Raw genomic sequence first — 24571 nt, forward strand, 5'->3', positions numbered from 1 at the left:
TTTAACTTGTTCACGAGCTAAAACGGACATTGAAGAAGGTAAAACACAAATATCAGCTTTACCGAAAACTTTTATGCCCTTGGAAGTTTCTAAGGGTCGGTGTCACTCTCCCCACTGTTTTCAAAGGTGGGTCCACTCGAGCTTTGGATCTAACTAATTATTTGGCCAAATGGATGGACGGTCTGGATACAAAACATACACCATGATGGCCCACACAACTCGGTGACGTCACTTCAGTGGCGAGTCTCGCCACTCAACCTGTCAGTAGCTAATCCGCGTCCTTCCCCCTTCTCTCTTCGGACATTTCACCATTTTGTTGAGCTCTCAAATTCCCCGGAGCCCTAATTTTCTGCAATTCCTTTCAATCCATCCCTACCATATCAGAGAAATGAAACCCTAGAATTTCCAAATTCTAGGGTTTTGAGTCCCCGAAAACTTATAAATGGCATTTTCTTCCTCCTCTCATTCTCCTCCGTTTCTCACTCCCACCAAAATTCGCCCTCACTGCCTCCGCTCTGATCCTTCCGTCATCGGTTTTCCAAATCGCTTTCTGAATTTTCAGATCTCAAGGCATAGAAAATCAGTTCATTTCGCTTCTATTGCCGAAAGAACGCTCGAAGCCTCGTCGTCGTCGTCCTGGATTCCTCCAGATGGAAACTCGAGCGATGGCTACGGAGGTTGGTTGTTCGTTGAAATGCCGATCGAGAAGAAGAAAAGAGGTGGTTTTTCAGTCAATTTCTATAATTTTTGTTCCCGGTGAAACACTTTCGTAAAATGCGAAACTGTTTTTTGTTTTTTGCAGAACTGCCGATGTTTCTATTTTCTGGTGTTGCTGCTTCAATTGCAATCGTACTTGCTGCTGTTGCGCATCGTTCCTTTTCATCCAAAGGTGCATGTCAAAAGTCACATGGTTTTTTTTTTTTTTTTGCGGCATATATATATATATATATATATATATAGTGGTTGTTTGTCTTGATCAGTGTTGAAGGAGAATCTTGATGGGATTTTTTTCATTATCATTGTTCTTTTTTTGCTGAAATTTGAATTATCATTCCTTATTATGGTGCGACATGTCATTGGTTTTAATTTATGAAAATGCTCTTGTACAAAAAACGCGCTGCAAAAGTTTGCCCAGAGCAGACATTATCACTCTCCTGTGAAGATTGGATGGTAAACATGAAATGGGTCCCCATGGATCCCTCTGCCTTGTTTGAGGTCCACTATCCGACGGGTCTCCACCACTGCATACATTGTTTTTTAAGATAATATCCTGGAATTCATGAACTATATCATGCCCTTTCCTTGAAGTTAATTTTTTTCCTGGATTGGTAGTTTTAAATATCAGAATGCGCCATATTGTATAATAAAATCATTCAGTCATAAAATACAGTCATCCATACTATTACTGCTACAAGTTAATGCATCAAAAGGAGGTGAAGCTGCAGTGCCATCTCCTATCTCACCAGATTAGGCCATTTGTGAGCTAACTCATTTACAGATATAGCATATATTTTCGGAGACAATGATATCCATTCAATAATTGATCCATTAACCTGCTGTCTGCCTCTATTCTCTCTCAGAGTCAGTTCCTTTTCTTTTTTTCTTTTTCCTTCTATGCTGTATGCAGGATCTTTTGATCTTTCAGTAATATATATTTAGTTATTTGCTCAAGAAAAAAAGTAGCAGCATTTGTGTTGGTTTGTACTCTGTATCATTGATATGTTCCAATACAGCAACATAATATAGGGATGTATTAAAAAAAAACCCCGCAATGTATCCTCAGCTATCACACCAAGGTTAATAATACTAGAATGTATCATTATGGATCTTATCGGGAATGTATCGTAAAGAGTTAATCCAATGATACAATATAGTCAAAGAATATTTTGAACCTTGGTTTGTGCTCCCTGTGGTATTCATTCATGCACTTGTGCTTTTGACAGTGTATAAACTATAAACTGCTTCTGCATTTTAGTTCAATTTCATCACTGATCATTGCACTATGGAATGTGATCATGCCCATGGGTATTTTAGGTTTTAAATATCGATTCAATGCCCCGCTGCATGCCCTGCAAGAACTGTTTACACCAGCCCACTCCAAGGTCCCTGCAATCAGAATTGCATCTGCTGATGTATCTGAGACAATCCCGGAGGATAAATCTTCCATGGGTCATCGAGCGTCTGATACGGCAGAAGAGGACTGCTTGTCAGGTATTCAACATTGTAGCTTCCTTTGAAAACATCCCAATTACACAACTTCTTGGCATTGCCTCATTCCTGATGAGTTTCCATTGGAAGTTTATGACATTGTTTCACGCATATCAATCTGACCAACTATCCTATTTCTGTGTGTTTCTTTATGTACTTTTATCAGGAGAGAAGCAAGAACGTATAATTATTCCAGTTGCTCCAGATTCCACTCAACAGGAAGCTCTCTCAGTTATGAAGAAACTAAAGGTTCTTGCTAGAAGTGTTTTTTTAATCATTCACCAAGCTTCAATTGCATCGTAATTTGTGGGAATTTGCACATATATATTCTTGAGCTTCATTGGAATTGGTGAATGTACTCCTTGAATGAAAAGTTGTTCTGTGTAAGTTTCATCAGAATATGCATGCTTACATGAATAGCAAGTGAAATATCTTGTTGTTGGAGTCTTTGACCTTCCAGAATTTGATATTCCCTTAGCTAACTTGCGAAGAAAAAATAGAGAAGAGATTGACATGTTTTTCTTCAACCAAGTTTGAGGAGACTCAGTAATCATTGCCAATTATAGTTTATGGCTTTGACATTAATTATGGTTTATGGCATTGACATTATGGAATATCGCTGACCCTGGGTGCGAATGATTCTCTACTTTGGTTGAGAGACGAATCGGGCACCTTCATGGTGAAATCCTTGTATGAAATCATTCGCCGAAGATCTCTAGTTTCGGATTGCGGCCACACTGGTTAGGTCTGGACCTATGGTGCCCCGGCAAAGGTAGCAGCCTTTGCTTGGCTTGCGGGCCGAAAAAGAGTGCTCACCATTGATAACCTTTGCAAGCGGGCAAAATTTCTTCCTAACATCTGTCTTCTCTGTGCGAAGGATGCAAAATCAGTCACTCATCTCTTCATGTTCTGCCCTTTCGCAAGTGGGTTGTGGAACAATATTTTGGAAAATTTTAACTTTCCTGGGGTAATGCCTAACTCTAGGGAGGGCCCTTTAATTTTTTTTGAAAGATGTGAAATTTTATTAAAAAAGGCTGCAAAGAACCACCAAGAAACTACAATGAAACTACACAAAGGAAAAAACAGAGAAAAAGAGAACAAAAAGAAGAAAAGAAGATACATTGGCTACAACCCCAACCTCTACCCAGGGCACCAGCCAGATTACGACGCCCAATCCCTAAAAAAGATCAAAACCTTAGAGAACACAACTGCGGAAAAGAGACTATGGTCCCTAAAGATGCAGTTGTTTCTCTCCGCCCAAAATACAGCTAGCAGAAGGCAACACCACTTTTACCAATATCTCCACTAGTCTCCATGTGCCAACAACAAAACAGATGGTCCACATTAGCGGGCATAGCCCATTCCACACTTACTAGGTGAAGGACACTCCACCAGATATTTGTCAAGAAGGGATAGTGGATGAAAAGATGGTCGACCGTCTCTTCGTTCTTGAGGCAAAGGAGGTAGACGCTTGGCAAAACGAATCCTCTTTTGCGTAAATTATGAACTGTGAGGATTCTATTCCCTCATGCGAGCCAACCGAAAGCCACCACCTTCAACGGGATACCATAAGACCAGACTGCTCCAATATGACATTGGGTGGGAGGGTTAACCGAGGACGATATGAAGTTGTAGAAGGACTTTACGGAGAAGATTCTTGAGCTGGACCGCTTCCAAGAAATGGAGTCCTCTTCCAGGGGGTTGAGACGAATTTCTTGCAAAGGAGAGAGCAGTGAAATAAATTCGCTGATCTCTTCATCATTGAAATTCCTTTTAAAGGGAGGAATCCAAACTCCTCCCATCCCATTATGGAAAAAAAAAAAAAACAATCTTTCACAAGGATAAGCTGATTTGGACAAAGAGCAAACAAGAAAGGTTACTAATGCAAGGGCATTTTCACATCGGGCTCGAGTGGGGTGGCCTGTGGGATGCAGGGGCACACTTGAGGTGGGCAACATGTGTGAGGTGGGCCCCACCTGTGGGAGGCGGGTGGCTTGTGTGAGGCGGAACCATGTGATGTGGGGCCTACGAGGGGGTTCAACCAATGACCTAACCTATGGGATGTGGGCCCTGGGCTAGATAAAGGAATCGATTTGCCACACTCTATCGGTTCGAGCTTTTAGAGCAAGTTGTTAGTTGTACTGCGTCAAAGTGGTATCAGAGCAGGGGGTCTCGTGTTTGAGACTGCTTACCAAGGGTGATTAATATAGGGGCATTTTGACGCTAGGCTCCTTACTAGGCGTGATTAATGCATGGGCATTTTCACACCGGGCTCGAGTGAGGTGGCTCGTGGGATGCGGGGGCACACTCGGGGTGGGCGGCCCGTGTGAGGCAGAACCCATGTGACGTAGGGCCCACGAGGAGGGTTCGGCCGATGACCTAACCCATGGGATGTGGGGCCTAGGCTATGAGATAAAGGAATTGATTCACCATGCTCTATCAGTTCGAGCTTTTTTAGCAAGTTGTTAGTTATCCTGCGTCAGTTACGCCTCCACCAACGTAGAAGGGTCACACCAATGGTCTAGCCAGAACCGAATCTTGTTTCCATTACCAAGGGAAATATCAATGGTCTAGCCAGAACCGAATCTTGTTTCCATTACCAAGGGAAAAGCGAATATTTTCGCGAATGGAGGCAGATAGCTTTGCAATATTCTTCCAAAGAAACGGGGCTTTGTACATTGCCAAATCATTTGTCCACCAACCAGAGGGGGGTGAGCCATATTTAGCTGCAATGATTTGCCTCCATAGGCTGTTTGGCTTGGTTCCGAGTCACCAAATCCATTTGCCAAGAAGAGCTCAGTTGACAATCTCAAGATTTTTGATATTTGCACCCCTTTCACTATGAGGACACTTCCTTCCATTTGAGCAAAGCAAACTTGAATGAAACACTATTCTCTTGGCAAAAAAATTTCCTATTAATGCTGTCAATCTTGGAGATAACTGACTTGGGGCAGATGAGACCATGGCCGTGAAACAGAGAGGACATCGGAATGGCGTTCAGGGAGGGCCTGTTCTTGTCCTGGAACATCAGAATGCCAGTTGATAACGTTAAGGTCAGATGGAGACTATCCTTGCTCGATATCTTATGGCCCACCTGGGATGAGAGGAACAACCGCTGCTTTAGGAATGTTAGTGGGTCTACTTCGGCAGCATCTCAAAGGTCTTTTTGTTCATCAGGGAGTGGGACCCTGATTAGGGGTTTCTGCTGCTTTTCTTTCGTTTTTCTGTTTACCGTTTTTCTGTTTGTATTCTTTGTCTTCGGGCATTCTTTAATCAAATCCTTTGCCTTTAAAAAAATAATAAATAAGTAAATAATAAAAAAATAGCCAGTACTTCACTTTTTTAACTTTGCAGTCTGTACATGGATTGTGGATGAGATTATGAGGGTTGGATAAATAGTGGCTGTTTGTTTTTCCTTGAACTAGCCTTTCGCTGTCCCAGAAGTTAGATCAATCACAGTTAAACTTGTTTTCTGTTCAATTGTCCCCCTCATTCTTTAAATGTATTCATATTCAAATGAATTCAGCTGTTCCCTTACTTTGTGTGGCCTTCTATCACACTGCCACATTTAAAATGACCTCTCTCTCTCTCTCTCTCTCTCTCTCTCTCTCTCTCTCTTTAAAATTATTTTTTAAATGACCTCTTGAGGCTTGATGATTGGTAAAGGTTTGACAAATTGAAATTCCACTTGATAAACTGGTTGTCAGTTGACTCAAACAGTTTCTCAAGATTTTGTTTGTTTCAGGCAAGTGCTTCCTCAATCCTTGTAGCCTTTTGTTGCTTTCAATGGAGTTTCTTGAGTGCCTGATCCACTTTTGAGTTTCTGATCTTTTAGTTGAATTATACCAAAACCATATTGCTTGGAAACTTGGTGCATGGCTTGATTGAGTCAAGTTGCCTCAGCTGAGTTTTGAGCCAACTCATTGAATTTTTAAATCATGGATAAACTAGGTTTTCAAAATTGTGCATTTTATTCTCTTACTGAAATTTGAATCAGTTAGAAACAGTGGAAGTTATAAACATGTAAAAAGAACAATTTAAGTGTTCTTCTCAGTTTATATCCATTTTAGAATGGAAGTTATAAACATGTAAAAAGAACAATTAAGTGTTCTTCTCAGTTTATATCCATTTTAGAATGGATTCCACTGAGCACCAGAACAATCTGGATCTGATAGAAAGAAGCTGTTAGTTTTCGATGAAGTATAAAATCATAATTATGGAGCTTCTGCCCCATTCTGAACATGGGTTCTTAGTTGGTTTTCAAATGTACAGATCATTGACGACGATGTTAAGCCCGAGGAGTTGTGTACAAGGAGGGAATATGCAAGATGGTTAGTTAGAGTGAACTCTTTGTTGGAAAGGTAACTGGTGAATGAGGCATTAAACAATTTTATTTTATTTTTTTGTCCTGACAAAGTAAATCACTTGAAGTTATTATATATTCTGAAATCAATAATTCTTGTATAGGAATCCAAAACACCAAATAGTCCCATCTATGTTAATTGCTGGTTCTACAGTTACTGCATTTGATGATGTGAGTGTTGGAGACCCCGATTTGTGGAGCATTCAAGGTAATCCAGTTTGATAATATCTATGATTTAGAAGTTCATGCGTAAGCAAAGGTATCTGAACTCTTGATTACATGAACTTGCAATCAAAAGCACTTGCCGAAGCTGGTGTCGTAGCCAGCAAGTTGTCTGTGAAGCACTCTAGCTTTCAGGACATGGATGGCTCAAAGGACCAAGGGAGGGTTGTTTTTCTCCCAGAAAGGTAGTACTGTATTCTGTCCTCTGAGCAGGATTTTTCTACCTTAAACAATAGTTAGGTAGTAATGTGGAGTTGTTGATATTGCTTGCTGTTGCAGTTTTATATCACGGATGGATCTGGTAGATTGGAGAGCCAAGTTAGATTATCCGCGCATGGCTGGAATAGAAGAAAAGGTATCCAAAATAGCAGACAAGGTTCTGTTGAATTGTTTTGTTTGGATTAATAACAACTATGTAGTTTCACTGATATTTATGCAGTACTTTGCAGTGCTTAAAACCTGACTTGTTTACAGTCCAGATGTTAAGGAAGAAAGTGGGTTTTATGGATGTGGCTCCAGATGCATCGCCAGAACTACTCATGGATTTGCTTGGTGGTGACAGGAGTATAGCTAGAAAAGTGTTTGGTATTCCACTCCCCTCTGTATTCCTCTCTCTCTATCTCTCTCCATGATGTTTCTCTCACTACTAGATAAAGCCAGGTTGACTCAAAACTCATTCAAAACCCAACTTGCATTAATACTGTGGTGGCAAACTGGTCTTGTCCTAGGCACCCAAAGCAAAATTTGACTTGCCTTTGACGTGGGTGCTTTATGGAAAAAGCTATAAGTTGGTTCCTTGAATTCTTTGAGTTATTTGTTTGATTTTGGGTTATATGTGCTGTTTGGTTCCGATGTTTTGTTAGTGACAGTATATACTTAATTTTGGAATTTGGAAGCATCGTATTTACCTATGAAAAAATATTTCTCAAAGCGATCATTAAAAATAAAAATAAAAAATCCTCAAACATGATATCCTTCAAATGTTCCCCCCCTGGCGATGAGCAAGTATTATCCCAAAGGGATTTGCTATTGCATTCAAACCACGGCAAGATGGGTGAGATGCCATGAGGAAGCCCTCCTCTTGCAGCCCTTCCTGCCACCATGCCATGATCAGAGGAAGTCCCCCATTTGAACGTGGCATGAATCAATGAGCTTAAAGAAGTTCCGCCAAATCTTCAACATGGAGGAATGGGCAAGAACAGATGAGCCACAGTTTCAGCATCCCTAATGGCAGAAAAATGCAACCACTTGGGATTATCATCTTCCTACTCAAATGGTCAATTGTGGGAATTGTAATTTTACCTACTAGCCAAGCAAAAGTGAGAACGCGAGGCAGCTGCAAGTACTTCCAAGTGGCACAAATAGGATCCGGAACTCCGGAGAAAGAAGGAATGACTATGGCTGAGTAAAATAATTGATAGAGAAGCAGCCTAAGCTGCTAGCATTCACATTTCTGTTCCAAATCATATTTGAAGCAGCCCAAGTTGCTAGCATTCTCAACTCTGTTCCAAATCATATTTGGGCTTTTCTTTTATTTGATTTAAATTTTTGATGAGAAGTTTGCTCATTTTACTGGTGATCGTTGTGCTAACATTGCTATGCTTAAACATTATTTTATCCAAAATTATACAATAGGTACCATAATTCAAGCCACATTTTTGATAAATTTCATGGTTAATTGTGAGAGTAGGATTTCAAGTCCCCCTTCCTTAATTTGCCAATGTGCTGCATATGTGTGAGATTATGGTCTATCATTAGTTGGGTCCACTTTGTGTTGTTGCCCGAAAATCAGGCTGGTCCAGTCATCAGGTTGGCCACCCATCTATGAATAACTGGGCAGAGAATTGATCACTGTTCACATACAATGCAGGCCCATCTGATGACCTGACTAGCCTAATTTTTGGGTGATGACCATACAAGAGGGGCTCAATTGATGAATGTCCTGGATGTCACACACATGCCAGTTTTGGTCCAACTCCCATGACTGACCATTGCAGAGCTTTATTGGTTTTTCCAGCTTTTAACTCAGGTTTTCTATACTTCTCTTGACATTGTGGTCTGTCTTTATAAAACTTCGTTTCTTCACCCAAAAGAGAGACATTCTTGGCTTGGCAGTTATCCTGTGCGATACAGTATTCTCATGGATTTTAGTCAAAATTCTGGAGAGGCCAGGGACTTGCACCCGTGCCATTAGTTTTTGGCAAGCAGTGTTTTGTTCAGTTACTATTCTGAATCAATGGCACCCATGTCATTACATTCACTTGCAGGAAACAGCAGGCGGCTTCAGCCACGGAAACCTGCAACTAAAGCACAGGCTGCTGTGGCACTGACATCTGGCAGGATGGCAGAAGCAATTCGTACTGAACTATTAAGACTTGAAGCTGAAAATTCATCGAGGCAAGCTGAAATGGAAGAAATAAGGTCTGAGATACTTGGCAGAGGAGAAATACAAAGGTTTTGGGAGGAAAAGTTGAATGAAGAGAGAGCCCGTGGGTTGGAGGTTGAGGGAGATTTTCATGCAGCCATGCATGATTTGGAAAAGGAGAAGACTGTTCGAGATGAGAGCCTTGCTGACTTTTTGAAGGAGAAGGCAGCACTGGACTGCCAGCGGCAGTTGCTGTCGCGTCTTGAGGAAGAAATCAATGAGATGCGGGAAAGGCTTGCTGCTGAGAGGGCTAACTTTGTGGCTGAACAGCTTAGTTCAGGGCAGTTGCTTGTGGATTTACAAGCCAAGCAGGAGGCCATGGTTGAAGCAAAATCTATACTGCAAGCCGAGAAAGAAGCTCTCAGAATCCTCAGGTGAGTCTTTGACCCACCCTTAATCCTTTTTTTTTTGGATGAGTGGCGAAATTTTATTAGCCAAATGGCAAAGAAAAACTAGAAAATAAACACGAGGAAAAGCTAAGGAAAAGCACAAGAAAAGAAAAGACGAAGGAGACATCCGTTTACAACCAGAGAAGCTAAGCTACCATGAGGGGGACCAAACCACTCTAGCTGCCATCTGAAATCCAAAAACTCTCCCTTGCCGCACCCTCTTTAACCAAAGAATCAGCCCTATCATTCGCCAATCTGTCTACATGAGAGAAAATGACTTTTGTGTCTGTCACACAAATCTGTAGCCTCCTCAAGTATATTCAGCATCCGCCAGGGGCCCCTCCTGTACTTGTCCAGTCGATGACATTGGAGGAATCTCATTCCAAAAATAATCGAAACAGGTTATGAGCTACCCCAATCTTAATACCAGTAAGCAACGCCATAGCCTTGGTGCGAGATGAATCTCCACACCCCAACGGGCTGGAGAATTGCACAATTGTTTTGCCTCTGTGATTCCTTATAATGCCTCCCAACACCAGATTGGCCTGGGTTTCCTAATAAGCAGCCATCAAAATTCATCTTAAACATGCTGTGGGGAGGGGCTTTCCACTATTGAGCATCCTTGCCCTTGGGGTGCCCACTGTTAATGACTCCTTCCCAACCGGACATCATTGTCACTCTTGGAATTCCAGCCATAAGTTTACTTTGATCGCCCCAGCTGGCCACTTACTTAGCAGTCTGCTTGAAGATATCAGCTTCTAACTTTTCACTGCCGCAGAATACTATTATTTTGTTCTAATCCCTGGCAACAGAAGCATGCTTTCTGCTAAAGGTTTCAGAGCAATTTGCCAACTGTGCCCCAACCTGTAACCCTCCAGCAACTGCGAAGATCACGCATCTGACATTACCTGCTGAACACCATATCTAGTAAGAACTGCAGACCACAGCCCACAAGCAAAGGAACAGTGAATAAACAAATGGTTAATGTCCTCCATGGCAGCCTTGCACATTAAACATCTGTTTGGAATAATCCCCCCTATGTTGAAGGTGATCCACTGTCAGCATCTTGTTACGGCAAACAGAGATCATTGACCTTCGTTGGAGCTACCTTCATCTGACCCTTTTCCCTATTGATTTTGATTTTGCAATTTCCAACATTGGTGGATCGTGGGTGCCTAGGAAATTCGGGTTGATTGGGAGATTTCGTTACCTCTGATACCAAGGAGTGCTAGTCCACTTTGTTGACCCGCACCTTTCACATGTGGCACTGCAGCATACGATGTGTGAATGTGATATCCCAGTACTTACCATACGGGTTCCACTGTATGTAATCCTCTTATAGTAAAATCAGGGTGATCTGATCATCATGTGGCCACATATGTACAAAAGAAGTAGGTAGGTAAGAGAAATGGACTAATAACCACATTCAACATATGGTGTTTCTCACCTGATGACCAAACTAGCTCTTTACTTTCCTCTTAATATTTTGAGAGGGAAACCATCTAAATGGTGGGAGTGGGACTGCCTAATAAGATACTTGGGTCTCAGATGTGTGTGCCACATTCTCTTGCATGAGAGGGTGGTGCCAAAAAAGTGCACCTTGCTCATGTCACCTGGCATCTCTCCTCTGACATGACCTTATAGTCACAGTTTTAGAAATCACCTCATTGCCATAATCACCTTCTTCTTACCATTGCTAATATTATGATGAATTCGTTATATTTAAATTTGTTATCATCATATGAGAGTTATTGCCCATCAGTCATATATTTACTACTAATTTATTGGGATCAACCTATGTAATAGACTATTAGATAGCACTTGATGGTAATCAACCGATGTAATAGTCTATTATTACATTGTACCTTTGGGATTTTTGTGCTCTCATGGCCGGTCCTAAGCCTGGATAATGGAGGGTTGTGTCAGTTGGCAGCTGGTGTCAAACTTATGCAATAACTTCCATCATGAACCTGAACATATATGACATTCCAAACTCAATGTTGGGTGCAACTGAAGTATGAGCCTTGATACAGTGGAATGGTGGAACAGGATTTGTGTTTCTGACCCTAATTAGTTGGGACAAGGCTTAGATGATGATGGTGATGGTGAGGGTGATGAAGATTTGGTCTTTGAGTGAAATCGTTTGTCCCTTTTTTCAATGACGGAGATGCCCTCATATCTTATAGCTGGAGGCATTGATGTTCCCCCTTTGTCATTGGGAAAAAAAATATTTCAATGTAGGTAAATTTGTGGATTTGTGTGCATTGGTCGGAGAGCATGGATGTATCATTTGTATAATTTTTCTCATCCTTGAACTGGTCTGCAGGTCTTGGGTAGAGAATGAGGCAAGGCGAATCAAAGAACGTGCAAAGGTTCTCGAGGAGGCTGGACGGAGGTGGAAATGGGATGCCAGATAAAGTCTCGCCACTCGTGCTTTGCCTGAGAGCAAGTCTGCATATGTACTGTGAGGAATCAATAATGTGAGGGCAACCGGAGCCAAACGTAGTTGATCTTTTGAGGAGGTACTATTGTCTGATCAGAGCCCATTGTCGTAGTCTCCTGCTCACCTCCATTTGTTGTTGCCATGGGGGCCCACAAAAGTATGTTCTGTCCCATCACAGCAACCATTGGTTGTGACAGGATGTGTCCTGAAAGACATTTGGCATTTCCCAACCAATTTTCTATAGTTTGACAATTGAAGTCGGTTGCGTTCAGTCATTGTAAATGAAACTATACAAGCATCAATGTCGGGACAAGAAAAAAAAAAAACTAATGTTTTAGAGAATTAACAGAACAAACTAGGGCTAGACTCCTATATTAGTTACACCAGTTTTTTTTTTTTTTTTAAAGGTTAATGGGAATTTATTAAAGACTGACTGGAAAAACCAGCGAGAAAAAAATACAAGAAGAAGAAAGGAAAAAAAAAAGAGAGAGGAGTGGCTATCAATCCAAAGATTTCATAAGGGAAGCCCACTTAGAAACAAGGGTCAAAATATGGGCTATAACCGTACTGACAGAAGAAGAATTTCTAGAGTAACAACCATTCCATTCCTCTTGGCCCAAACAGCTCACCACACCACCAGGTTGACTTGCCAGTGAACTACGACTAGGGCTGTACACGAGGAGAGTTAGCTCGGTTAGCTCGCTTGACTCGACTCGAAAAAGCTCGATTCGACTCGGTTCGAAAGTGAGTTCGAGCCAAGTTGAGCTGATTTTTTGAGCTCGAAAAAAAATTGAACCGAGTTTGAGCTTGGCCCAGCTCGACTCGACTCGGATCGAACCCAGCTCGAATCGGACTTGGATCAAACCAGTTCGGTGACTCTGTTACTTTGGTATTGATGTTGCTCACCAACTGTTTGATGAAACGACCCAACCAAGTGTCCGCTGGTGGCAAGGAAGGTACGTATGTGAAACAAATACTCCTTTTTCTTGATTTTGATGTTGCATACGAGGTGTTTGATGAAATACCTGTAAAAATCACTGCTGCTGTTTTACAAACAATGAGAATTTGAGAATGGACTGAATTTGAGATGCAGTCCATGTGTTTGTGAAAATGCCGCAGAGGCGAACTCAGCTGGATCTTGGCTCGAACTGGCCCGAGCTACTGACAGAACCAAGAGCTGACCAGTCAGGCTCGAGGACCGAGCTGAGCCGAGTGCGAGCTGGGGTCGGCAAGTGGCCGAGCCAAGTCCAGCTGTACCAAGGTCGACTCCATTTGACTCGTGTACACCTCTAACTACGACCTTGATAACCAAACCTCCTTTATGCCAAGCCCACAGAAGATCTTTACATTATCAGGCATAGGCCATGAGGGAATGGAGGAAATGACATACAACCACTGATTGGAAGTGAAGGGGCAAGAAATGAAAAGATGATCGGTTGTTTCCACAGCCTGCTGACAAAGGTAGCATCTGTTCGGAATGATGAGAGACCCCGTCTAAAGATCGTCTATCATCAAGACTCTTTTCTTCCCACTAAGGCTGCTACTTTGAGGGGAATAGCATAGGAGCAAAAATGAAACGCGTGTCCATTATGCAAAGAACTCAATGACAAATGTCCATATTTATGGGCAGTCCTGACCATTTCGTCTTCCTCACCTTGGATAAGAATCGGATCTTGTCCTCAAGGGCGAATGAATTCTGCCATTTATTGATCCGAGAGACCTTCTACAAGGAGTCCAACAAGCAGTAGAGTTCTGCCATTTATTGATCCGAGAGACCTTCTACAAGGAGTCCAACAAGTATAGAGTCCCAAATCGAAAAGCAGCCTGCGCCACTGAGATATCTAATGAGGGAACGAGGCGAGCCAGGTTAGGATATACTTGAGATAGAAGAAGGTCATTGTACCACACTTCCGCTCAAAAATTGACTCTAGTCCTATCACTAAGCGAGAAGGAAACACATTTCTTAAAAATATTTCTAAGAGCCATGATCGACTTTCAAGTATTAGAAGCCCTATAAAGCAAAGAGTCCTTGAGTCTCCATTGATCATGCTATACTGACCATCCAATTAATGGCTATAAAATGGATGACCTATGGTTTGATTGAGTATACGGTCCTTGATAGTGTGGAATGGCAACAGCAGGATTTGCATAGCCGATCCCAAGTAGTTGGGATAAAGTTTAGATGGTGATGGATGAAAGTAAACAGAGAACGGTCCAATTTTTTAAGGGAAATATTAGATAGTTAATTTTATCCTCCCAATGCAAATTTTTTGTCATGCTCCATCGACGGTTGTGTGATTTGGACAGTCTGGATTGCTGTACAACTACGCATGGACTCCATGCTGCGGAAGAGTCACAAAACTAACACAGAAGTAGACCCAATAAACCTTCACTGGAACTTATCTTCTTCTCTACTCTGCAATGGTAGAACATGTCATCAGTTCTGACCTGTTGGTTGCTCTGCTACCTCGTCCATGCATGATACCTAAAGAAATTCCCCACTAATCTATAACAGTCCCAACAGCCTGACAATAACTTGCTTTGGAATGGTTGGAAGGTAAGGGAAAAAGATCCACCGAATTGTTATCAATTCGGATTGATGGCCATATTTGCCGGAAAGACTGTATACAGTACTTTTTGAACCGTTGATAGATATACGGTTCCTAGACTTGATTTAAGCAAAAAAGTTAAAAAGAGTGGAGCAGTAACTCTCGGTAGCTATCTCTGATTGGGCCCACCAAAGTAAACGTCTAGCATGTTTCACTGTTGGTCCCTCTCCTACCGATCCAATCAGACGAATCTGTGGCCAGTTGATTGTATAATTTGCCCTATTTTCTTTCCAACACCCCATCAGCAGACCGCTGACTGGATGGTTTGGATTTGTCTGAACAGGGAAATTTTGGGCCATGGCCTATCATCGGTGGGGCCTACTGGATGAACACTTGATAATACTAAGATCTTGTGGACAGGCCACTGCCGTTTTGCACCTGACAGAAGATTCCTTGAGAGATGGTCAGATAATATCTTCCGAAAATTAAAATTTAATACTCACTACTACTCTGGAGACCTTTTTAAAGGTGTGGGGTTGTTGATTAAAATGACTGATCGAGACCTTAGTACCAGAAACATGTAGCCATCTCTGGCAGCAGATACGGCCAGTTGATGTATCAATCAGATCCGTACATCTAGTTAATCCCATTTGCTGGCGAGGGTTTGAAAACCTAGCTAATGATCAAGGGCCTGATATTCTATGGGGGAAAGTGAAGTGATGGATAGCATTGTCTAGCAAGTGTGATCTTGGAAAACACAAGTCATCTATGGTAGGGCTGGATAGATGGACGCATTTGATACATCACTAACCCCACTTGCTGCCAAGAAATTGCTCTACCGTTTCCCCATTCTTCCGGCTCTACCATGCTATCACCCATCATATGACTAGGAATCTGGGCCGTATTCTTTCGGCTCTACCATGCCTCAGCCAAAAAATTATTGCTGGCCCACTCATTATATGGCCAGCCAATGTCTCCAAGCTCTAGCCATTCCTTTTATTGATATGCTGTATGCTATCCAAAAACAAAGCTCAGACCTGGAACAGGTGGCCTACATCTCACTCCAGCACGTCCCTACGGTCCATCTTTTCTACTCGTTTTTGCAAAACCTTAAGAAGAAAATAATATCAAATCCTAGAATTCAAAGTTATAATAAATAACCAGTCGTTTCCCAAAAACACATGCCATGTTCATCGGATTGTTTAAACACTTCTGGAACATTACCCACACATCTCGGCAGGCTCCAGTAGCAGATGCTGATAACCAGAAATTCAATAGCAAAATCTAATGGCTACAAGAGGAAAAACAATTCTGAGATGTTGGAGAATCAAATCAGATGAAACTAGGGTAAACTGGTCCCTTTGAGAGGCCAAGGCGGACTTCCATGCCATGATGCAGATCTGCTGGACGGAAGGTTTCCGAGTTGCGTGGGTCTGCAAATGGCAACATATGATGTCAAGATCAACATTGGGCAATTTCATCGGGTGGGTGATTCAAATTCAAAGTAGTGTATAAGGATGTGTTATTAAATCAAACTGCAATTAATTACTCTAACAAAGTTCAAAAATTAACATTGCAATTTCAGGATTTGTGCTCCAAAATGCAACACGGTTTTCCTACGGTTGGACCCACAAGGAAATTTTGTAGGCTACTTGTTATGAAAACTAGAACCATCATTGGTTTTCTTTTCTTGATTGAATTGATTAGTTGCAATGTGAACATGTCCTAAATTCATGCCTAGTTGCTTTCCCATCAAGGTTTTAAATCAGTGTGTGGAATATCGTATCATTCAACCATTAATACGCCCCTTGTCGCCCCTTTATTGGGCTGTTTTGGGGGGGTACAGCTGTATCGCTCATGTGCGATACCAGTGCATATAGGGTGATAGTACTGCTTTTGGATGATACTTTAAACCTTGTTTCCCGTTGATGTGCCCACCACAAATGAGAGTGAGATGACAACAGTCAGCACTCATTTTTTATCCCACAGTCGGTGGAAGGGAAGGTGGGAGAGAGGAAGCCTGCTAGATACAGTTTCTGTTTTCCATGCTGTTCGACACCCAGAGTAGATGTGATCCACTGAAACTGCCAAACCAATCCCAATCTCAGGTAGATCCACAGGGTCCTTCCTACATGCAAATCTAAATAAATTTTAGCGACTAACACAGAAGTAAGATCCTTCAACCTTATAGGGCAGGGGAAAGCTTTTCCCCACACAAACAGGTCATATTCTAAACATGGGTGACAGGGTTGTAAATTGGGTTAGCTTTTAACTTCAATTTAAGAGAGGCACCTGCTGATCAGAAATTCTTGGCCGTATTTCATTTTTTTATTACACATTTCTACAATGTTTCCTGCTGATCCAATGTAGAATTCATGCAAAAAAAAAAGTACTTTTATTCAAATCCAATATAGAATTCATGCATGCGGATGGTTATCCTGACTATCCAATAGTTGATGATCACCCCCATTAATCTTATGGGCAACACCATGGATTGACCATACCCCAAAAATTTCCCAAGTTGGAACATCCTAAGCATCTGATCTTTGGCCTTTTTGTGTTATATGGGGCACTGCTGTATCTATCTCAACTGTCTGCAGGCCACGGATCAAATGGTTAGGATTGTCCCATTTTAGGAGATGTTTTGTGCACCGAGCCATCAGATCAACGGTCAGATCCACCAAGTCATGTTACCCAATTGTAAGGACTGATGAAAAACAGCATCTAGAGATGGAAGCATTGTTACCATTGAGGTAATCTTCAACACCGATACAATCCAAGCTCCCATCAAGAGCCTCCAAGCCCAGCATGGATGACGGCAATGCTCCTGGAGGCCTCTGAAACCTGCAAACAAGAGCCTGTTAAAATCTGACTATCCAATAAATGCTGAGGTCCAACTTTGAATGTGTGCAAATGCACATTTAGCTCTATTCACATGGCAGTCTTGCATTCATAAGGTGTTCTATAACGGTAACGGTGGCCGTAACGGCCACCACTGTTACCGTTATGATATGGGCCGTATCGGCCGTTACAGCCCCCGTAGCGGCCGTTACGGCCATTTTTATTTATTTTTTGAAAAATGTGCTTCCTGGACCGTTACGGGGCCGTCATGGGTCTGTTACGGACCGTTACCGGGCATTTTTCTGTAACGGCCGTTACGGCCGTTTCGACCCCGTAACACATAACGGTTATGACCATTACCGTTACGAAACGGCCGTTATGGCCGTTACATAACGGATTTGGAATACCAAATGCATTTCAAAAGGTGTGGAAACTACATCTTGAAGCACACGACTATCAAACTGGCTCGAAACAACAAATAAGCTAAATGCGGCAGGGTGCCAAGCAAAATAGCCATTTCGTCCATATGATCATTCTGCTGAATGCAAATATATTGACGTCCAAATGCACTGTGAGTTCCCTGAACTACAAAATGTGCCCTTTTTTTTAAAGAGTTTGCATCTGTGTGTTTGAGATTGTGATTTTCCATGACTGATTTCGACAAAAGACTGCATAGAACAAATAGCTTGTTCAACATGGAACCTCTTTTCCTTCCTTTCCAAAATATGGCAGCTTTTCAATGTCGCGCATCCCCAACATTGTTTGAGGTAGGCCAATTGCAGCTTAAATTATTAATTAAAAGAGAAAAAAAAAAAATGCTTCCCATGTGCATGCTAATATTGAACTGTGCTAGGATCAGGAGTACTATTGAGAAGCTTGACGTCTCCACAATTTACAATTTACAAAATTCAAATCTAGATGGAAAAGTCTTAATCTAAACACAACCAATCATTTTTGGTCAAGATCCATACTACAAGAGACCCACCCTATCATATTAATTTTAACCCTCTTATATAAATCTGCTTCCAACCCCCTCTTTTTTTGGGAAGCATTGATCATTCCTATCCCCCCAAATAGCCTGTAATACAGTAATCATGATTAACTTACGCAGCAAAGTCTCCTTTTTTCCTTGTGCCACCACCAGGCCATGGTAGTAGGAGATCTATAATGGAGCCTGGCATCACCAATGAAATGCCGAAGGAGGCTACTAATTTCTCCCACAACTTCATACAAAAGGACAATGGATGAACAGAAGATCCATTGTCTGTCTCTACCTCTATCTAGAGCTGGACATGAACTGAGCTAGCTCGGTTAACTCGCTCGGCTTGGCTCGGATAAGCTTGACTCGGCTCGACTTGAAAGCTGGTTTAGGAAGAGCCGAGCTGATTTTTTTTAGCTCGGAAGAATTTTTTAGGCGAGCTTGAGCTGGGCTGAGCTCGACTCGGCTCGAAACTCGGCCCTAACTCAACTCAGTTTGGCTTGTTTCAACTCGTGTCGGTATGATGAGGATCTTTCCAATTTATAGTTACTCTTGCTCCTGGTTCTCGGTTTTATCGACGGAAAATAAACCCTTTTCACTCTATTTCTTTTCCTACCTCTGCCAATAAACCCTTTTCCCTCTATTTCTCTTCCTACCTCCGCCCTTTTGGAACCCTTTGCTCCAATCTTCCAAACCGGCTTTGATTTTCCATCTCGTAAGCGATTTCATTTCTCCAGATCTGAGGAGGTTTCAGTCTGTATCCGCACTTTAGGTTTTGAAAGCGGTTTCTAGCTAGGGTTTGGGAAGTTTCTGAGCAGTTTTTCGAGCTGGAGGAAGGAAATCAAGGGTTTTTCTGTGGAGATCTGTGGTGTGATCTAATGGCGACGGAATTACAACAGCAGAAGCGTATCCTTTTTTTTTTCTGTGATCTTTTTATGTATTTTTTGCTCCTATTTCCTGAATTTTACAGTATTTCTTATTCCTGATTCCTGTTGATCTCGATCTTTGATTGATGTTTGAAAAGGGATTTTTTTTTTTTTTTTTTTTTGTATTATTTGGGCTGCTTGATCTGATAGATCTGTGTAGATTAGAGATCTTTGATTGATCTTCAGTTTAGATATGCTCTTCGTGCCAGCTATGGAATGGTTTTTCCTTCTTCTTCTTTTAAAGAATTTTCTCATTACGGATCTTTGGTAGTTGAGGGCTTAAGTCGAACTCGAACTTGGCTCGAGCTTGGCCCAAGCTGTTGACCGAGCCAAGCTGGGCCAAGCTCGACTCGGTTTGGCTTGGTGTCCAGCTCTACCTCTATCATACACATCAAACAACAACTAGGAATTCCTAGTGATCTCTTTTGAAGATTGTCAATGGTAAGAATCTTATTCCTACGCCGCAACTGCTCTTGCTAAAGCCGGAAAAGTGTGCATACCCCAATCAACACATCTTTCCAAAAATGGATCCTTTTCCCGTCATCCCAAGAGAACCAAATCCCTTCCTTGAATGCAATCATCGATGATGAAACACACCTCCACGACCTAGACACCTTGTAAAGAGATGATCTCTTCACCCACCAACCCCCATCCTAGGTGCCATATTTGCATAAAATTACTTTTCTCCCCAATTTTCTTTCCTCCAAACCAAATCTCCATAATCATTTGCCAAGAAGAGCTTTAATCCTAAGCCATATTCCTTATGCCCACTCCCCCCTCCCTATAAGGTGTCATACTTCATCCCACTTTATGAGATGGAATTTATGCTTCACTTTAGCACCTTTCCATAGGAAATTCCACCTCAATCTCTCCAACTTGCCCACCACTGATGTCAGATACTTAAAAAGTGACAAAATATATCGGTAGGTTCAATATAGCTATTTTATCAACGTCAATCGGTCCCCAAATGAAAGATACTTTTTCACCCTGAAAACTTCCTTTCAACCTCTTCAATGACCTTGTCCCACAAGTATTTAGCCGAGAAGAGTGCTTGCCTTACACCTGAAGACATCTGCCAATGCCGTCGCAATTTCACTAGAGCAATACACACCAAATAATTTCCTTTTGAAAATATTCTCTTAGGCCCAAGACCACCTTGAAACATCTCAACAACTTCCTCAGATTATCCACCATATGAACTTTTGCATCACAAAATAGGATAGTATCGTCGACGAACTGAAGTTGGGAAATTAGGGACATAGCATCGCCCACTTTAAAACTTCTAATCAGACTGACCGCTTGTCCTCTATTGAGCATAATTGGATGATTATTTGTTTTTTGAAATCAGCTTCTTGAAATCTTTTGTTTTTTGTGTTCATTTCTTTGCTATATTAAGACTCATACCAAACCACCAATCATCCTCATCTTGTTGCTGCTGCCAAATTGGAAAATTTAGGTAAGAGAATTTGGAGAATGTTACTAGATAGAGTTTACATCTCTTTTCAATTAATTCAAGCCCTAAGTAAAAGTAGTAAATCTATATAGTAATATCAACGACACGTTGATGGTAATTGACCTATGTAATAGACTATTAGATTGCGCTTGATTGTAATCAACCTTTTTAATAGTCTGTTATTCTATGCGAGTTTGTGTTCTCACTGCCAGTCCCTAGCCAGGATCAAGGAGGGTTGAGTCGGGTTGCAGAGAGCGTAAAACTTATGCCGTGAAGATCATGAATCCAAATGGAACATGATTCATGTAGCCACCCCAATTAATTGGGATAAGGCTTAGACGACGACGGCGGCGACGATATAGTGATCAACGTTTTTAAGGGTATGGAGTGAGCTCATCTTAAATTAAGCTACAGCCTAGAAGACTAGAACTGGGATACAGATTACAAGAAAAAATAATAGTATTTTTTCTGAGTAAAAAAGCATTTCATTGAGCAAAAGTGCATTCTGCATTCTGTGATTTAGAATGCAAAAGAACTCTAGTTTGGAACTAGATATAGGTGATAATGCATGTTGGCCTGCATTCTAGAATAAAGTATGAGCCATGCTACTACTAGAACTTGCATAAACCACCATATACCTGCTTACAACTTACATGGCATGGAGCTTTCTGAACTTTCCAACAAAGCCTTGTTCAGATTGAAATAAAACTAAACAGCACCAGGCAGGAAGCAGTGCAAGAAATGCCCCTAATCAGCAAGCAAGACAACTGAATTTCTTCTTTTGAAATTAATGCAAAACTAGGGAAGGGTCTAATGTGAATTATAGAACTAGAGAGAGAGAGAGAGAGAGAGAGAGAGAGAGAGAGAGAGAGAGAAGCACGTGTGTGATAGAACTAATAATGCAACTGTCAATATAAAATTAACAGTGTAGCTCAGTGTACTTAAAGGCACTAGGCACACCCCAAGTACGCCTGCCCCTTCCATGTGCAAACTTTTAATTTTATATCATAAATATTGATATTTCTATTTGTAGTATAAGTTGATTTTTTTTTTCTTCCTAAAAACAAGCAAAGTCAATGCCATTCAATTCCTCCTTGTCCAAAACCCAATATCCCTAATTTTCTCTGAACTCTCTTAATTTGAAATCCTATTTCTCCGATTTCCACATCCCAACCCTAAATCCCCATTTTCTCCTGGTGTCACTAACTAATCCATGGTCCAGGCGTGGTGTCTGTGCTCCAAAATTCCTAGGAGTACACTGATGCAACTAGCAGTCACTCAAAACAACACCTACCTCCAAGGTATTCAAGAACACTATCAGTGGCTGTAAGTCTGTAACCATCATTACAGTCATGTAACAGTCTGATTTTTTTAAAGGAAAAAATGTATCGGCTCATTAAGGGTTTTTTTTTTTTTTTTTTCCAAATTGGCCTTACAGCCGCATATCATGTAACGGGCAGAATGAATGAAGAGAAGTAGAATGTATGAATGTAGATGGTAGAGATTAGAGAAATACAATGTTAACTACTAACTACTAACTAAGTACTATGTGAGAGAGAGAGAGAGAGAGAGAGAGAGAGAGAGAGAGAGAGAGAGAGAGAGAGAGATGTAAAATAGAAATATGGAAAGAATGAAGAATGATTATGATTATGAATGAAGGAGATATAGAATGAATGAATGAAGATAAATAGAATGTGTGTGTGTGTGTGTGTGTGTGTGTGTGTGAGAGAGAGAGAGAGAGAGAGAGAGAGAGAGAGAGAGAAGTAGAATGAGAGCGCTTCTTCAATGTATTCTTGGTTCTTGAATCTTGATTGATCTTTGTAAACTTCTCTTCTTGATTGATCTTTGTAGAGGATTTGTAGAGATTAGGATTTAGGCTTGGAAGTAGGAATGTAAGAGAGAGATTATAAGGATTAAGGAGTAAAAGGGAGAAAGAGAGAGTTTGAAATGATTCAATGTTGCAAATTGGGGGATTTGAGTGTCTTTCTATAGGCAAAAAGTGAAAATTTTACCCAAAAAGAAAAAAAAAGTGCCAATGGTCAGATTTTTGACAGTTGGCGAATACGCAATTGCATATGTTGTATGCAATTGCATATATCACATATTCAATCACATATTATTGCATAAAAGAATATGTGATTGCATATGACAACATTGACAGGCACCACATTACTGTTACGTAACGGCCGTTGTGGCTGGAATGTAACCGTTTTTTAATACCATGCCTACCTCTAGACCCAAAAAACAGTTACCAAGACACTTAACTATCTTTGAATAATGGTTGACGCAAATACCATGCCTGCCTGTGGACCCCAAAAAAAAAAAAAAAAAAACAACCAATACAATTAACTATTTTTGAATATTGATTGATGGAAATCTGTCATTTCGCACTGGTAAATCAACCATACCACATTCAGAAACACAACTTCTCTAACACATACTAGGGATGGAAGGTATATTATAAAACTAGTCAAGATAGAGAGTGAATGAGTGGTGGAGGAGTTCTATGAAACTCTGTTTAGTGATAAATGTTTGTCCTGTCGGATATTTATATTTTTCACGTCAATTGAATGTTAAGTGATGTGTGATAAGAATTAAGAATTTTAAATAACTTGCGCTACATAGCTTGTAGCTTATGCTAAGTAGCAGGCTTAGACTTCACGCCACATAGCTCATGAAAATACTTAAGCTACATGTAGTCAATGCTACACTAGCATATCTTATGCTCCAAGTTATTTTGCACTAACACATTAAAATCAATTAATGTTTTCAATGATTTATTACATGTTCCTATTCAGAAAAAATTAGTTAACTTTTTAAATAAATTTAGTTAAATAATACAAGTAAGAAGTAACAGTATCAAACCAGTTCCATTGCTATTTCTATCTTTATATTTAATCTTTGCCCTATGTTTCCTGTTACTTTAGGTTGTGTTTGGTCACACCGAATATCACAAAAATTTGATATTATGCAACCAAGCAGAACCTTGATTATAAATATATATTTAACTTTTAAAATTATTTGATAATTTACAATAAATATTTTTACTTTTGGCGAGACTTTCCTGATGATGTCCTGATAAAAACCTCAAATTTTGAAAATCTCCTGAGAGATTGCCAAGAACGAGATTTGTTAGTATGCTGAATAATTCTCGAGTTCACTTCTCTGGAGTTTAAAAAGCTAGAGAGGGCCACCTTGAATTCTTTTTTAAAAGCACTGGATCCACCTAAATCAGGATTTGGGTGGCCTCCAAACACGCCACTGAGTTAAAGATTTCCTACCTGGAAAGGATTTGTCGGTCCAAATCCATTTTCAAAGGAAGTGCTGATCCATAAGTGTTTGAGAGAATCATCCGTTTCGTCTCTTCTTCTTTCCTCCTTGCCTGATAAAAAAAAAAAAAAAACACAAATTAAAGATCAAGAAAGTACGATTAGGGTTAGGGTTTTACGACAAACAGTTCTTCGGGGAGCGAGAAAGAGGGTGAAAGAGATCGTACAGATTCGGTGAGAGATTGAAGAGGGTGTTGCCCGACGATCTCGCTCTTGACGCCTTGCAAACCGAAACGGAGGGCGTCATTCTGGAGCCCTCCGATCTGGTGGGCCAAAGTCTGCGAGTCATTCTCTGCCATCTCTCTCTCTCTCTCTCTCTCTCTCTATCTATCTCTCGCCTTTGTTTCACGGCCCTTGCTTGATATGCAAGACAGTGAGGAAGAGCAGCCGAAGAAGAAACGTCAAATAACCAAAATACCCTCGAGGTCGATCATTGTGTGCGTT

At 41.0% G+C, this 24571-nt stretch overlaps 2 protein-coding genes across 4 annotated transcripts; one reads left to right on the forward strand and one right to left on the reverse strand.

Annotated features, from left to right (window-relative positions):
• The first annotated feature begins 257 nt into the window (after positions 1 to 257).
• LOC131234467 (uncharacterized) lies at positions 258 to 12433 on the forward strand. Of its 3 annotated transcripts, none has more exons than XM_058231373.1 (11): positions 259 to 719; positions 803 to 889; positions 2035 to 2211; positions 2375 to 2457; positions 6481 to 6569; positions 6676 to 6779; positions 6870 to 6978; positions 7073 to 7148; positions 7243 to 7378; positions 9061 to 9592; positions 11934 to 12433. In XM_058231373.1, the coding sequence occupies exons 1-11, from the start codon at positions 443 to 445 to the stop codon at positions 12022 to 12024; spliced, it is 1761 nt and encodes a 586-aa protein (XP_058087356.1). In that variant the 5' UTR covers positions 259 to 442; the 3' UTR covers positions 12025 to 12433. The 3 variants fall into 3 exon arrangements, with proteins under 3 accessions (XP_058087358.1, XP_058087356.1, XP_058087357.1); XM_058231374.1 differs by having other exon boundaries at positions 7273 to 7378; XM_058231375.1 differs by lacking the exon at positions 803 to 889 and having other exon boundaries at positions 258 to 719.
• A 3288-nt stretch (positions 12434 to 15721) lies between these two features.
• On the reverse strand, positions 15722 to 24513 carry LOC131235004 (cyclin-B1-2-like). Its single transcript, XM_058232060.1, has 4 exons — positions 24295 to 24513; positions 24080 to 24180; positions 17346 to 17443; positions 15722 to 16032 (listed from the first exon to the last, which is right to left on the reverse strand). Exons 1-4 carry the CDS (start codon positions 24424 to 24426, stop codon positions 15932 to 15934), a joined length of 432 nt encoding a protein of 143 aa, XP_058088043.1. The 5' UTR covers positions 24427 to 24513; the 3' UTR covers positions 15722 to 15931.
• Positions 24514 to 24571: the final 58 nt, after the last annotated feature.

This window comes from Magnolia sinica, chromosome 19, assembly GCF_029962835.1.
Source record: "Magnolia sinica isolate HGM2019 chromosome 19, MsV1, whole genome shotgun sequence".
Lineage (NCBI taxonomy): Eukaryota > Viridiplantae > Streptophyta > Magnoliopsida > Magnoliales > Magnoliaceae > Magnolia > Magnolia sinica.

What these genes read in the sequence shown, in the direction of transcription:
- LOC131234467 (XM_058231373.1), top strand. Translation starts at nt 443, where the DNA reads ATGGCATTTTCTTCCTCCTCTCATTCTCCTCCGTTTCTCACTCCCACC. An exon ending in GATCGAGAAGAAGAAAAGAG is followed by an intron (nt 720 to 802) that starts GTGGTTTTTCAG and finishes TGTTTTTTGCAG; the next exon opens with AACTGCCGATGTTTCTATTT. An exon ending in TATAGCTAGAAAAGTGTTTG is followed by an intron (nt 7,379 to 9,060) that starts GTATTCCACTCC and finishes ATTCACTTGCAG; the next exon opens with GAAACAGCAGGCGGCTTCAG.
- LOC131235004 (XM_058232060.1), bottom strand. Translation starts at nt 24,426, where the DNA reads ATGGCAGAGAATGACTCGCAGACTTTGGCCCACCAGATCGGAGGGCTC. An exon ending in GACCGACAAATCCTTTCCAG is followed by an intron (nt 17,444 to 24,079) that starts GTAGGAAATCTT and finishes TCTTGTTTGCAG; the next exon opens with GTTTCAGAGGCCTCCAGGAG. An exon ending in TGTTGAAGATTACCTCAATG is followed by an intron (nt 16,033 to 17,345) that starts GTAACAATGCTT and finishes TGCCATTTGCAG; the next exon opens with ACCCACGCAACTCGGAAACC.